At 44.6% G+C, this 16057-nt stretch overlaps 1 protein-coding gene across 1 annotated transcript in view; it reads left to right on the top strand.

Moving 5' to 3' along the window:
• The window catches only part of IGDCC4 (immunoglobulin superfamily DCC subclass member 4), a 215593-nt gene extending 205376 nt beyond the window's left edge, over window positions 1–10217 (top strand). The window contains exons 19-20 of the mRNA XM_075346033.1: window positions 5006–5170; window positions 5251–10217. Of these exons, the coding sequence (XP_075202148.1) occupies window positions 5006–5170; window positions 5251–5751 (666 nt within the window). The 3' untranslated portion in view covers window positions 5752–10217. The remainder of the gene's footprint in view (window positions 1–5005; window positions 5171–5250) is intronic.
• The last annotated feature ends 5840 nt before the right edge of the window (window positions 10218–16057 follow it).

Genomic DNA, 16057 nt, shown 5'->3' with positions numbered 1-16057 from the left:
ATGTTTGGGGGTCTAGTGGGGCCTTTATACTGTATGCAAGCAATTATACACTGTGAAGGTTTGTGTGGGGTCCATCATACTGTGTGGAGGGCAGAAGGCAGAGTGTGGGCCATTATGCTTGTTTGGAGGACTATGTGTGGGACATTTTGCAGTTTGGAGAGCAGTGTGGGGGCCATTATACTGTTGGAGGGCTAGTGGGGGTCATCATACTGTGTGGAGGGTTGTGTTGGGGCCATCATACTTTGTGGAGGCTTGTGTTGGGGCTATCATACTGTGTGAAGGGTTGTGTTGGGGCCATCATACTGTGTGAAGGGTTGTGTTGGGGCTATCATACTGTGTGAAGGGTTATGTTGAGGCCATCATACTGTGTGAAGAGTTGTGTTGGGGCCATCATACTGTGTGGAGACTTGTGTTGGGGCTATCATACTGTGTGAAGGGTTATGTTGGGGCCATCATACTGTGTGAAGGGTTATGTTGGGGCCATCATACTGTGTGAAGGGTTGTGTTGGGGCCATCATACTGTGTGAAGGGTTGTGTTGGGGCCATCATACTGTGTGGAGGCTTGTGTTGGGGCTATCATACTGTGTGAAGAGTTATGTTGGGGCCATCATACTGTGTGAAGGGTTGTGTTGGGGCCATCATACTGTGTGAAGGGTTATGTTGGGGCCATCATACTGTGTGAAGGGTTGTGTTGGGGTCATCATACTGTGTGGAAGCTTGTGTTGAGGCTATCATACTGTGTGGCGGGTTGTTTTGAGGCCATCATACTTTGTGGAGGGTTGTGTTGAGGCAATCATACTGTGTTTAGGGTTGTGTTGGGGCCATCATACTGTGTGGAGGCTTGTGTTGGGGCCATCATACTGTGTGAAGGGTTGTGTTGGGGGCCATCATACTGTGTGAAGGGTTATGTTGGGGCCATCATACTGTGTGAAGGGTTATGTTGGGGCCATCATACTGTGTGAAGGGTTGTGTTGGGGCCATCATACTGTGTGGAGGGTTGTGTTGAGGCCATCATACTGTGTGAAGGGTTATGTTGGGGCCATCATACTGTGTGAAGGGTTATGTTGGGGCCATCATACTGTGTGAAGGGTTGTGTTTGGGCCATCATACTGTGTGGAGGGTTGTGTTGGGGTCACAGTTGGGCCATCATACTGTGCTTGTTGAGGATTTCACTTTGGGGTTTCATACTGTGTTTGAGTGGCACTTTTGTTGGCATCATACTTTATGGTGCAGTGAAAGCAAGCCATACTTGTTCAGTCTTTTTCTAATTGTACTGTCATTACCTTGAACATGGTAATTCAGGCCTTTAGAGTCTGAGGTATAGGTCTGGAGATTTTCCTTATTCTCTGGGAATTGCATGGTCTGAACTTGGAGTAAATTTGTTGAGATGTTCATTGTCTTGAATGTTTTCCACCATTGAATCATCTTTATCATTGTGAATATGGACTACAAATTGCTTAGAAATTGAGCCGTAACCCTTTCCAGATTGATGGGCAGCAACAATTGCTTCTGTACTATCATTGCTGATGTCTTTCCTCCTTGGCACTGTGCTACCACATGCCTGAATGCTCCTGACTAGCAAATTGCCAAAACTTCTGCTTGTAAAGCGGAGTCACACTTCCTGAGTGATTAACAATTTATCAAGGGCATTTGATTAGCAGCGCCTGTGTAATACTTACCCTCTTAATTACTATGTAAGGAAGTAAATAAATAATAACACTGTTATTTGTCCTGTCTTCCCGTTCATCTGAGATCATATTAAAGGGAAGGTGTCAAATTTTTTTATTTTTGCATTAATAATAGTGATTATGAAATCAAGTATTTTTAATACAAAATTAAATTCACTGTTTATTTAGTTTTTATTTCATTCTAGTTTTACTGATGCACTGGGAGCTGCCATCTTGGATTTGCTGTGAGTAACGATAGTTACTCACCTCCTTTATGGCAGCGCCCAGGGCATTGAGTCTGGTAGTCGGACTCCGACCCCTATACATAACACATGAGAAATCCCTTCTGTGACCTGGAGATGCCCCCTGGGCTGTCCAAATCACAGCAGAGGGAGGAGATCGGCGCCATCACTGTGGAGTTCACAGCGTATGCTGTGTGCTTCACTTTCCCCCTGTCACCCGCTGGGATGGATGGGGTGAGTACCAGTGCCAGGCAGCGGTGAATGCACCGTAACCGATCCTGGTGTGCTACTCCTCACTCTGCTAATCACCCCCCCCGCACTCCGCCATCACCCCCCCCCGCACTCTGCCGGTCAACCCTTTCACCGCACTCTGCCGGTAAACCCTTTCCCCGCACTCTGCCGGTCACCGCCCCCCCGGCACTCTGCCGTAACCCCCCTTGCCCCGCACTCTGCTGGTCACTCCTTTCCTTGCACTCTGCCGGTCAATCCCATCCCCACACTCTGCCGGTCACCCCCCCTGCACTCTGCTGGTCACCCCCCCCCCTGCACTCTGCCGGTCATCCCCCCTGCACTATGCCGGTCACCTCCCCGCACTCTGCTGGTCACCCCTGTAATTGCTGAAAGGACAGGCTGCTGGGGGAGCAGGTCTGAGGTGAGTGCATGCGGCTGGGAGCGGTGAGAGTGACGTGACATCTGTAGTGCAGCACCGCTCAGGCTGCAGATCATCCTTCCTCGTTGCATGTCACCTCGGACCTCTGATCCCGGCCGGCAGAACAGTATATGGGGGAGCGAGACGCAGTGAGGCATTGAGAAACAGTCAGTGGGGCATTGGGAAACAGTCAGTGGGGCATAGGGAAACAATCAGCGGGGCATTGGGATTCAGTGCGGCACGGGATACAGTCAGTGAGGCATTGGGATACAGTCAGTGGGGCGCGAGATACAGTGGAGCACTATGCAGCTGGCCTTAGTGACACTTTAGACATTAGGATCACTTTGCGGCCACCAACAGAATGGCTCCACACTGTAATCCTAAACTTCATCTTCCCTTATCCTTTTGGAAACACCCAGATTTGGAGAGGGAGCTGTGACATCCCACACAGGAGAGCAGATTCCACCCACTTTTACTGCAGTTGTAATGTGAACTAGTTCTACAGTAGTTCAAACGCAGGATTTTAGCAGCTGCTCCCCCTAGTTTTTAAGAGTGGAAAATATCAAACTTTAAATTTTGTTTTATATATTTTTCTCAATTAAAAACAAATCATTTTATTTAAACATAACATTAAAACATTAATACTTTACATTTTTTCAGTTAATGAAAAAAAATATTTTTTGACGACACCTTCCCTTTAAGACTTTCTAAGAGCCAGATGTGTTTTTATTATGTCTTGATACATAAAACTATAGAACGCAAAGAGGGTGTGATTAGTTTTTCTTATGATTTGTATGTGCCGGGAGACGTTCCCAGCCAGTATGCTAAAAATATCCAAACAGTTCTGTGGCATCTGTCAGGCAGGTATACATCGACAATCGTTGTTTCTTTTTTTCTGTGTAAGAAAGCTGATCTACTGCACTTTCCTACACTGGGGCCAGAGCTGGTGTCTTCAACTGGCAAAATCAAGTGTATGGAAGGGGGGCATCTCAGCCCAGATTTTCAGTAGCAACATCCACTGTACATGTATGGTAGATGTTCGCACTGCATATATGGATCAGGCTAAGGCTATGTGCGCACGTTGCGTACTGGCCCTGCAGAAATTTCTGCAGCGATTTAAAGAGCACACGTGCGCTTCAAATCGCTGCAGAAACAGTCCGTAATGGAAAAAAAAAAGCCGATTCCATGCGCTCTGACTGCAGCCCACTCCCATAGACAGGGCGGGGGATGCAGGCAAAGCGCAGGAAAGACGTGACATGTCACTTCTTAGAACGCGCGCTTTGGGGAGCAGCCGAAGCGCTGCGCTCTAATACGCCACGTGCGCACGGCTCCTGCACAATCTCCATAGATTGTGTAGGGGACGCAGGACGCATGCAGTTACGCTGCGGTGCAGATCACAGCGTAACTGCATGCAATTACGCAACGTGCGCACATAGCCTAAGGTGCTTTGTTTTACAGCCAGCACCCTTCTGAATGTTGAGCAGCTTTAATTGCAGCAGTTTAACCATTCAAATGCTACTGTCAGTTTTGACTTTAGTATTTAAAGGGAATCTGTCAGGTGATTTTGTAGCAGATTACTAATGTTATCTTTAAATAGGGCTTAAGGAGACCTTTCAGGATCATTAAGTTCTATTGTTCTACCTTATCCTGTTATCCTGCTGTAAGCTCCATAGAATTCAGTGTCTGGTGCACACTAGTCAAGTGTAAATACAATTTGCATATTCACTGCTCCTTCTCCCACCTCTCAGTGCATTCACTATCACTGCTGAGAGGTGGGAAGGAGTATGGGTGGGGACAGCAGTGCAAATTCCGTTCAGATTTACGATCACTGATGCCAACACTGAGCAGTAGGAGGGGGGAGCAGTGAATATTCAGTTTGTATTTATACATATGCTTGACTAGCTACTATGTCACACTGAATTCTACAGAGCTTACAACAAGATAACAGGATAAGGTAGAGCTATAAAACTTAAAGGTTTGAAAGGTCTCTTTAAGCTCTATTTAAAGATACTTAGTATTAGTACATTACATTAGTATTGTACTACAGAATCACTTGACAGATTCCCTTTAAGAGTTTGGAAATAAAGGGAAGCAAATAATGCTTTAGTCACTCTTCCTGGGTCCACCAGCACTGCTCGTTCCCTTATCTGTTACTGTCTGTGCTGGTAACATCACATTGACCATGTTGCAGACAATCAGTGAGCTCAGTGGCTCGGATTTCAGTTATTGACTGCAGTTATTGTCTGCAGTGCTGACATCACAACGGTAACAGGTACAGCGGCAGAGAGTGAGTAAAGCACCTTTTTGTTGTTTTTTTTTTTTTTTTTTTTTTTTTTAAACAAATTGCATTTGCAAGACAGGAGTTTTCCAAACCAGGAAAACTGCTTTACTGCTCTCAAGAACAAAACATTGACATGACTTATTATGTCCATATTCTGCTTTTTTAGCCTTCGTGGAATGGATCAGTCACTCAGAACTGGGCAAATCACATCACCAGCTATGCTGACACCATCACTGGAGACCTGACTTGTGCTGCCAATGGCTCAGCAAATCATATGACCTCTGGGGGTCTAAGGATGGTTTTACATGACATTTCCTATGAGCCACATAAGGTAAATTGGAATGTTCGGTGTTGACTGAAATGTTTTGGGTTTATGTCCATCTTACTGTATACTGATTTATTTCTCATTAGGTTGATATTGGAAGGAATCACAGGAATCCATCTCAGAATCAAGTGGAGGCTGACGTGATTGTGCACTCAGATTTCTCGGCTTCAGAGCGCAGCGGGCATTGTGCTGGCCTGGACTCCGAAGAAGAGGAAGAACTTAGTTTGGATCCAGAGAAAGTCCAGGCTGAGACATGTTTGACTCTGGTCTCTAATCCTCAAACTCAGTCCATGGTAACTGAAAATGGAAGCCAAGACTGGAGCAGCCAACCATTAATGGCCATTAGTACAGAACAAAGTTTAAATTCAATGGCTGCAAAGAGCCAGCACCTTGCCAATGGCATCCAGTGTGCCAGGAGTGTGGACTTTCAGGAGAATCAGGCCGTTATCGGCTTGCCTTTCACAGTAGACAGTGGAGATCCATGCCCAGAAGATGTGACTTTAACTTCTAAGGCACAACAAGAACTGCCTCTAAGCAATACCCCAGACTCTCTACAACCACTCAACCCAGAAGAGATTGTACACTGAATTATGATCTTGGGCTTCAATGAACCTACAAAAAAAAGGATTTACTGATTTGGGTACAATAGTCATGATATCACAGATCACAAACCATGAGAATATTCCACCATGTTGTGCAACTAAAGCCTGTTGTGACCTAGATGAATTTTCTTGCGGTCTTGTTGCAATACAGAGGCACTTCATAAAAGGGAGAATGGCTCTAGATAGCAGTGAATTGGATACCTGGGCACTTAATACTACAAAAAAAGTCTACGGCAGTGTGTCCTCTATGGAGAGGAACCTAAAGGCTGCAACACAAAACTGTTGCAGAAGTTCATACAAAACCAAATTCCTGGAGCTAAAAGTAAAGAATATTGCATAGGAATCTATGTTTTCACCGTGTGCTGTTGCTTTATGGGTCAGGCTGAAACCACCAAATAAGTTGCCTTCTTGTACTTGTAGTGCAAAAATAATGAAACCATACTTATGCGCCATGTGTACTGCCTTTGCACTGACAGTGCTTTCCGAAAATGATAAATGCCAAACTTAGATGGAACCGTTAGAGGCGTAGCTATAGAGGGCGCAAAGGTAGCGGTCACAACTGGACCCCCATTCCCGATGGTGTCCAATATTCCCACTGCTACATGAGTCAGTATTGCAGGTGGGGGTTCTGCTCCAGATCTTGCATTGTTACCCCTCCACTATGAAGATCAGTGCCTCCCTGGCCTCACTACACATATTGTATTTCTGTTCTGATATATTTTTTATTACATCCGATGTCTGTGTAATATAATTTCCAGACAGCCTTATGCCCATTCACTGCCCAAGGTTGTACACATTCCTGATGCCATCCGTTATGGATTATTACTGTAATTCACGAGTTTCAGCATTGTTTCCATTTTGTTACAGCAGATATAATTGTACGATCATGTACCAAGATCTATACCTCTACCCCTCACATCGATCACAAGCTTGCACTGCAGCTCGGTACCCCTACACATTATTGCATGAGAATTTGAGGACTTATGGACGGTGCTAAACCATACCCTTCTGTGACTTTGGCCCCCTACGTATGCACTCTGTGAGTGCCCCACCAAAACCTCCTGGACTCTTTTCTAATCTTGTAGGTCTTTGGCACTCACCTGTATTTTTTTTAATCAACATATGTGTATGCCATTATAGCCCCGTATCTGTTGAGTTCTCAGTACAAGTGTTAATTGTTGATTTTTGCTATAAGCAGGTGTATACATCCATCGGTAGGTTCATCTGAATGTCGAGAGAGATGTAGTCAGACTTGGCAGAACATGTCTACAACAGGAAAATGGCCATCATCATGTCATATACTGTGGCCTAGATCCACCAAAGGTCATGAAATAAAATCATGTTTAAGTCACTAGGCTCTGTTCACATCACTTTAGGAGACTATATTCATGGTAGGAAGGTCTGGAGGATCTTCTGGCATAAAGCATGGACTTAAAGGGTGCATATCACCAGTCTGGGGCTTCCTTTATCATTTGATACAAGTTCATTTTTCTATATACAGTGCCTACAAGTAGTATTCAACCCCCTGCAGATTTAGCAGGTTTGATAAGATGCAAATAAGTTAGAGCCTGCAAACTTCAAACAAGAGCAGGATTTATTAACAGATGCATTAATCTTACAAACCAACAAGTTATGTTGCTCAGTTAAATTTTACTAAATTTTCAACATAAAAGTGTGGGTCAATTATTATTCAACCCCTAGGTTTAATATTTTGTGGAATAACCCTTGTTTGCAATTACAGCTAATAATCGTCTTTTATAAGACCTGATCAGGCCGGCACAGGTCTCTGGAGTTATCTTGGCCCACTCCTCCATGCAGATCTTCTCCAAGTTATCTAGGTTCTTTGGGTGTCTCATGTGGACTTTAATCTTGAGCTCCTTCCTCATGTTTTCAATTGGGTTAAGGTCAGGAGACTGACTAGGCCACTGCAACACCTTGATTTTTTCCCTCTTGAACCAGGCCTTGTTTTCTTGGCTGTGTGCTTTGGGTCGTTGTCTTGTTGGAAGATGAAATGACGACCCATCTTAAGATCCTTGATGGAGGAGCGAAGGTTCTTGGCCAAAATCTCCAGGTAGGCCGTGCTATCCATCTTCCTATGGATGCGGACCAGATGGCCAGGCCCCTTGGCTGAGAAACAGCCCCACAGCATGATGCTGCCACCACCATGCTTGACTGTAGGGATGGTATTCTTGGGGTCGTATGCAGTGCCATCCAGTCTCCAAACGTCACATGTGTGGTTGGCACCAAAGATCTCGATCTTGGTCTCATCAGACCAGAGAACCTTGAATCAGTCTGTCTCAGAGTCCTCCAAGTGATCATGAGCAAACTGTAGATGAGCCTTGACATGACGCTTTGAAAGTAAAGGTACCTTACGGGCTCGTCTGGAACGGAGACCATTGCGGTGGAGTACGTTACTTATGGTGTTGACTGAAACCAATGTCCCCACTGCCATGAGATCTTCCCGGAGCTCCTTCCTTGTTGTCCTTGGGTTAGCCTTGACTCTTCGGACAAGCCTGGCCTCAGCACGGGTAGAAACTTTCAAAGGTTGTCCAGGCCGTGGAAGGCTAACAGTAGTTCCATAAGCCTTCCACTTCCGGATGATGCTCCCAACAGGGGAGACAGGTAGGCCCAACTCCTTGGAAAGTGTTTTGTACCCCTTGCCAGCCTTGTGACCCTCCACGATCTTGTCTCTGATGGCCTTGGAATGCTCCTTTGTCTTTCCCATGTTGACCAAGTATGAGTGCTGTTCACAAGTTTGGGGAGGGTCTTAATTAGTCAGAAAAGGCTGGAAAAAGAGATAATTAATCCAAACATGTGAAGCTCATTGTTCTTTGTGCCTGGAATACTTCTTAATACTTTAGGGGAACCAAACAGAATTCTTGTGGTTTGAGGGGTTGAATAATAAATGACCCTCTGAATAAACTTTTCACAATTTAAAAAAAAACATAAAAAAAGAAATAACATTCTTTTTTGCTGCAGTGCATTTCACACTTCCAGGCTGATCTACAGTCTAAATGTCACAATGCCAAGTTAATTCCGAATGTGTAAACCTGCTAAATCTGCAGGGTGTTGAATACTACTTGTAGGCACTGTATGTTATGTTCAAAACGCTCCCTAATGTGCCCCAAAAGGCCCTGACATCTGAGTTGTAGGATCGCGGCATTCAGAGCAATATTCCACAACCCTCTGCCATCACTCTCACCATGAAAACACAAAATGAAATGTTATCGTCAGATCTCGCTGTTTGCACTAACCCAGTGGTGTCCGAATGATCACCACTCTAAGGCGGGCTTTGCACACTACGACATCGCAGGTGCGATGTCGGTGGGGTCAAATTGAAAATGACGCACTTCCGGCATCGCATGCGACATCGTAGTGTGCAAAGGCTCGATGATACGATTAACGAGCGCAAAAGTGTCGTAATCGTATCATCGGTGCAGCGTCGGCGTAATCCATGATTACGCTGACGCGACGGTCCGATGTTGTTCCTCGTTACTGCGGCAGCACACATCGCTGTGTGTGAAGCCGCAGGAGCGAGGAACATCTCCTACCGGCGTCACTGCGGCTTCCGTAGGATATGCGGAAGGAAGGAGATGGGCGGGATGTTTACATCCCACTCATCTCCGCCCCTCCGCTCCGATTGTCCGCCTTGCGTGTGACGTCGCTATGACGCCGCACAACCCGCCCCCTTAACAAGGAGGCGGGTCGCCGGCCAGAGTGACGGTCGCAGGACAGGTGAGTCCATGTGAAGCTGCCGTAGCGATAATGTTCGCTACGGCAGCTATCACAAGGATATCGCTGCTGCGACGGGGGCGGGGACTATCGCGCTTGGCATCGCAGCATCGGCCTGCGATGTCGCAGCGTGCAAAGTACCCCTAAGACTGTGTGCTCATGCTGCAATTTTGCTGCGTTTTTTCTTGCAGGTTTTAATCAATACTACAATGAAATATTCTTCCCAGCAAGGTCTATGAGAATCCTGAATTGCTGTGCACACGATGCATATTTTTTCCTTGCAGATTTTGCTATCGCATTTCAATTCTTTCTGTGTTTTTTCCTGCATCTGATCTAATCCACTGCAGAGATCGTGCTTGATCATTGCAGTAGATTACGGTATATCTCTCAGTGCTGCACTCGCAGCACTGACACTTCGCCTCACACACCATGCATCCGGATCTGTGAGGCGTTCTGTAGCTCAGTAACCTGGGATCATCATGGTGATGAACCAGAGTTGCCATGACAGCTATCAGGTCCCTGTAATCACATTAATGGGACCTGATTGCTAGGGAGAGGTAAGCGATTCCTCTCCGTGCCTCCTGAATGCTGCGATCATAATTGATCAATAAACATCAAATTTCAGCCTAAATGCCGAGCAGAGGAACGTATATGAATATATATGGTGGTCTCTAGTTTATACAGTCATATGAAAATGTTTGGGCACCCCTATTAATGTTAACCTTTTATCTTTATAACAATTTGGGTTTTTGCAACAGCTCTTTCAGTTTCATATATCTAATAACTGATGGACTGAATAATATTTCTGAATTGAAATGAGGTTTATTGTACTAACAGAAAATGTGCAATACGCATTTAAACAAAATTTGCAGGTGCAAAAGTATGGGCACCCTTATCAATTTCTTGATTTGAACACTCCTAACTACTTTTTACTGACTTACTAAAGCACTAAATTGGTTCTGTAACCTCATTGAGCTTTGAACTTCATAGGCAGGTGTATCCAATCATGAGAAAAGGTATTTAAGGTGGCCACTTGCAAGTTGTTCTCGTATTTGAATCTCCTATGAAGAGTGGCATCATGGGCTCCTCAAAACAACTCTCAAATGATCTGAAAACAAAGATTATTCAACATAGTTGTTCAGGGGAAGAATACAAAAAGTTGTCTCAGAGATTTAAACTGTCAGTTTCCACTGTGAGGCACATAGTAAGGAAATGGAAGAACACGTGTACAGTTCTTGTTAAGCCCAGAAGTGGCAGGCCAAGAAAAATATCAGAAAGGCAGAGAAGAAGAATGGCGAGAACAGTCAAGGACAATCCACAGACCACCTCCAAAGACCTGCAGCATGATCTTGCTGCAGATGGTGTCACTGTGCATCGGTCAACAATACAGCGCACGTTGCACAAGGAGAAGCTGTATGGGAGAGTGATGCGAAAGAAGCCGTTTCTGCAAGCACGCCACAAACAGAGTCGCCTGAGGTATGCAAAAGCACATTTGGACAAGCCAGTTACATTTTGGAAGAAGGTCCTGTGGACTGATGAAACAAAGATTAAGTTGTTTGGTCATACAAAAAGGCGTTATGCATGGAGGCAAAAAAACACGGCATTCCAAGAAAAGCACTTGCTACCCACAGTAAAATTTGGTGGAGGTTCCATCATGCTTTGGGGCTGTGTGGCCAATTCCGGCACCGGGAATCTTGTTAAAGTTGAGGGTCGCATGGATTCAACTCAGTATCAGCAGATTCTTGACAATAAAGTGCAAGAATCAGTGACGAAGTTGAAGTTATGCAGGGGATAGATATTTCAGCAAGACAATGATCCAAAACACCGCCCCAAATCTACTCAGGCATTCATGCAGAGGAACAATTACAATGTTCTGGAATGGCCATCCCAGTCCCCAGACCTGACTATCATTGAAAATCTGTGGGATGATTTGAAGCGGCTGTCCATGCTCGGCGACCATCAAACTTAACTGAACTGGAATTGTTTTGTAAACAGAAATGGTCAAATATACCTTCATCCAGGATCCAGGAACTCATTAAAAGCTACAGGAAGTGACTAGAGGCTGTTATTTTTGCAAAAGGAGGATCTACAAAATATTAATGTCACTTTTATGTTGAGGTGCCCATACTTTTGCAGCGGTCAAATTTTGTTTAAATGCGGATTGCACATTTTCTGTTAGTACAATAAACCTCATTTCAATCCAGAAATATTACTGAGTCCATCAGTTATTAGATATATGAAACTGAAATAGCTGTTGCAAAAACCCAAATTGTTATAAAGAAAAAGGTTAACATTAATAGGGGTGCCCAAACTTTTTCATATGACTGTATGTAAATTACCACCACCCTCTACTCATAGATAGCCATGGATATATTGGTTCAGACCATAATATACAAAACCGATTCCCAAAATTGAACCAATCACAAAAGAAGTAAAATATGTATAATCTTTATTCTGAAACAAAAATAAAAAATGGGGTGAAATGTCAAAGGAAGTGCACTAGGTGGCATACCAGTACAGCAGGAGAGGGGGAACCGGTTAGAGTATATAAGATACAATGCCAATATTATATAGGATAAATCCGTAGCAACTGCACTAAAGGTCAGTAGTAGAGATACAGCAAAGTATAGGCATATAAAGTAGACAACGTTGAACTAACTTGAAACCACAAACTCCCACTGGAATGGCGCCACGTCCCTACGTACGTTTTGGCAATAGCCATCGTCAGGAACGCCAAAACGTACATAGGGACTCGGCACCATTCCAGTGGGAGTTTGTGGTTATTTTAACTTTGGCTACTTTATATATATATTAATATATATATATATATAATATATATATATATATATATATATATATATATTACTGTATGTCTACCACTGACCTTTAGTGCACTTGCATTGGATATTGTATTGAGACGTTGATTTATTCTATATAAAATTGGCATTGTATCTTATATATTCCAACTAGTTCCCCCTCTCCTGCTGTACTGGTATGCCACCTAGTGCACTTCCTTTGACATTACATCCCATTTTTTATTTTTGCTTCACAATAAAGATAATACATATTTTACTTCTTTTGTGCTTGGTTCGATCATGATTGATTGCGGCATTTAAGGAGTTAAACTGCTGAGAGCGGTGTGCGCACCACTCCTGGCAGTGAGAGCTGTGTCTCAGCTGTAACATCAGGCGGAAATGTGGCAGCGATCATGGGGGTACAGCGCAGGAACCCCACGATCGCCATGACATAAAAACTCATAAAAAACGGAAGAAAAAACACATAAAAAAGGAAAATGCGATTAAAAAAACGTGTTTTTTCTGCCGAAACATGCAGTTTTGTGTGCAGAAAATCTGCACACACATGTGCTACATGGGCACATAGCCTAAGGATGTTACGGCTCGGTCACTGCTTAGAAAAATATATGCTTGTAATAACTGTCATTGTGAAAGCAGCCGGAGAGGGTGTGGGATCCCATTCTGCATGCCAGGATTTCACAATCCAGAAGTTTGAGCCGACTTTTTGCAAAATAATCGCGCCTTTTCAGGGCACATTAAGGAGTGCTCTGTGCACTATTCTAAGTAAATTATATTTAGTAAAAATCAAGTCTTTGGATGCCCACTCCTGCGTGAAATAAACTAGGGGAAGCCCTAGATTGGTGATAGATTCTCTTTAAGGCTGGGATTTATCCCAATGTATAAGCAAATAGTTATTGTTAATTTACTGTATATCTTAGTATTGAATAGTGTAGTCTATTACACTATTTCGTGCCACTAATTAAAGTTACACCAGCGTATACCGACCAGACATCCGGTGGATAGAGTCCTGAGTATATGATTCTCATATACGCCAATTGTAGCCTCTTAATCTGATGTGAGCAGGGACTTAGTGATGTTTAACAATTATTTTTTATCAATTTACCTGAATATTGTTTATAATCTTTATTATACAATGCAGGGAAAAAAATAAAATGAATGAGATCACTGCAAAGAGGTTAAAGTCTATACAATCCTTGTGAAAAATACAGGTGCATGTATATAAGAGTAAAGAAATCAAGATTTATTGGCTGGGCGACCAAATGCTGCACTTTATGGCTTCATCATTCTTATTCTAATATAAAAATCTGAGTGTATGTATGTATGTATGTATGTATGTCCATCCGCTAAAGGAATCCGCACCGTCACATTTACAATCATAAAATTTTGCACAGCTGCTTCATTGGATTCAGGGAACATCATAGACTATGTTTTGAGTGGAAAATTTGACCCCGCACTTTACAGTGATTCTCCATAAAACTGCTTACATTAAAGTCAATGGAGCAGGAAATGGTCTGTTATTATAGACTCCTATGGACAGAGAAAGAGACATACACACAGAAAGAGACACACAGACAGAAAGCACACACAGAAAGAGAGACACATAGAAAGTGACACACAAACACAGAAAGAGAAACAAACAGAAAAGGACACAGAGAAAGAAACACATATACTAAAAGAGACACCCCCCCACAGAAAGAGGCACACACAGAGAGAGACAGATACAGAAAAACAGACACACATACAGAAAGAGACACAGACAGAAAGGACACACAGAAAGAGACACACACAAAAAGAGACACATACACAGAAAGAGACACATACTGAAAGAGACACACACAAAGAGACATACACATAGAAAGAGTCACACAGAAAAAGTCACACACAAAGAGACACACCCAAAGAGACACACAGACCCATACTGAAAGAGACACATACGTACCGAAATAGACACACACAGAAGCAGACATACAAATAGACACACAGAAAGAGACACACATACAGAAAGACACATACACCGAAAGAGACACATAGAAAGAGACACACACGCACACACAAAGAGACACACACACACACACACACTGAAAGAGACACACACAGAAAGACACACACACACACACACACACACACACACACACATTGAAAGAGACACTCACACCGAAAGAGAGACACAGAAAGAGACACAGACAGAGACACATACACAGAAAGAGACACACACACACACACACCAAAAGACACCCACACAGAAAGAGACACACACAGAAACTGAATATTTGAGGTAATATATTGGTTGTTTTCACAGATACCCTGGATATTTCTTTATCGTTCCTTATGGGAGACCCAAACCATGGGTGTATAGCTTCTGCCTCCGGAGGACACACAAAGTACTACACTCAAACGTGTAGCTCCTCCCTCCGGGCTATATACACCCCCTGGATGACAATCTACCCAGTTCAATGCTTTGTGTTTCAGGAGGATCACACACTTGCATTCTCTGATATTTTTTTTTTTTTTTTCATTTTTATTTTAATTTTTAAAGATTTGGAAGAAAAGCGGGTCCAGTCTGGACTCCTGGCATGTCCCTTCACACCCCACTCTGTCGGGTGCTGTTAAGGTTGACTTTATAAGGCTGGAGCCTTCACATGCCGCGCTCCTTCACATCCTCTGTCGAGGCTCTGTTTGAAGTGGGAGCCTCCACGGTCCTCTCTGCTTGCAGAAGGCCGGTCTCCATCCGCAGCCCTGTCTGGTCCCTGCTGGAAGGAGCGTTAACCCCCACTCAGGGACATGGCCCTGTGTCTCAAAAGCTAAGTATTGAGACGTTTTTTCAGGGTTCCCGGGTACTTTTATTTGGGGGACAGTATGTGCTTTAGCGTTACTGTTAATTCCGGCCGGTTCTGGGGGTTTTCCCTGAGAACCGCGCCGAAGGTGCCTGCTCGTCGGCCGCATTTTAAAATCTAGGCCCCGGCTTCAGTTTGGGCCTAGTTTCGGTTTCGGCTTCTCTGCATGTTTTGCATACAGCGCCGCCCACCGCCCGACCAGCAGAGGGGAGGGCACTCCTCTCTGGGGAGATGTTCCCTCCCCTGTTTCTCTCCCTGTATCTCTCTGCCCTCCGTTTTTCCCGCTCTTGGGCTTATACACGCCCCCCCTCCTTCTCCCAGCGCTATTTTCTCAGCGTTCTTGCACTGGAAGGCGCTGGATGCTGCAGCTGCATACTGTCAGGAAGGCTGACGCTTACAGGGTCTTTGAGCGGTGGAATCCGGAGGGCACACAGAGAGAGCGGGCTGGTAAGCCACAACCTTCGGTTGTGGACTTTTATTACACTCTCAGGCATTCCACAGGAGTGTATTCTGGCTGCAGAGCTTCCACCTCAGCAGCATGTCTGTCACTAGGAGCAAGGCTGCAAACATGTACGCTATATGCACTGCGTGTAAGCTCATTCTGCCAGAGCCAAGCACATACCCACATTGTGATGCCTGTGCTAACATGTTTGTGTCTCAGCCTGGAGCCTCCTCAGGGGTCCCTCCGGCTGCTCTGGCCCCGGTGGCTGAACCCCCGGCTTGGGTAGCTTCCTTTTCACAAGCTATTTCCAAGTCTTTTGCCGACTCCATGGGGCAGCTGTCCCGGACACTGCTGTCTATGCATCAGCCCCCCTCTCAGGGTGTCTCTGCGGCTCCGAGCTCTGCAGAGCCCTCAGAGCATGTCCTAGGACCCCGTCCCCCTAAACGGAGACGCAGGGAACCTTCTCC

This window comes from Anomaloglossus baeobatrachus, chromosome 4, assembly GCF_048569485.1.
Source record: "Anomaloglossus baeobatrachus isolate aAnoBae1 chromosome 4, aAnoBae1.hap1, whole genome shotgun sequence".
In the NCBI taxonomy this organism is placed as follows: Eukaryota; Metazoa; Chordata; class Amphibia; order Anura; family Aromobatidae; genus Anomaloglossus; species Anomaloglossus baeobatrachus.
The sequence above is the reverse complement of the archived record's forward strand: the minus strand, read 5'-3'. Positions and strand labels throughout refer to the sequence as shown.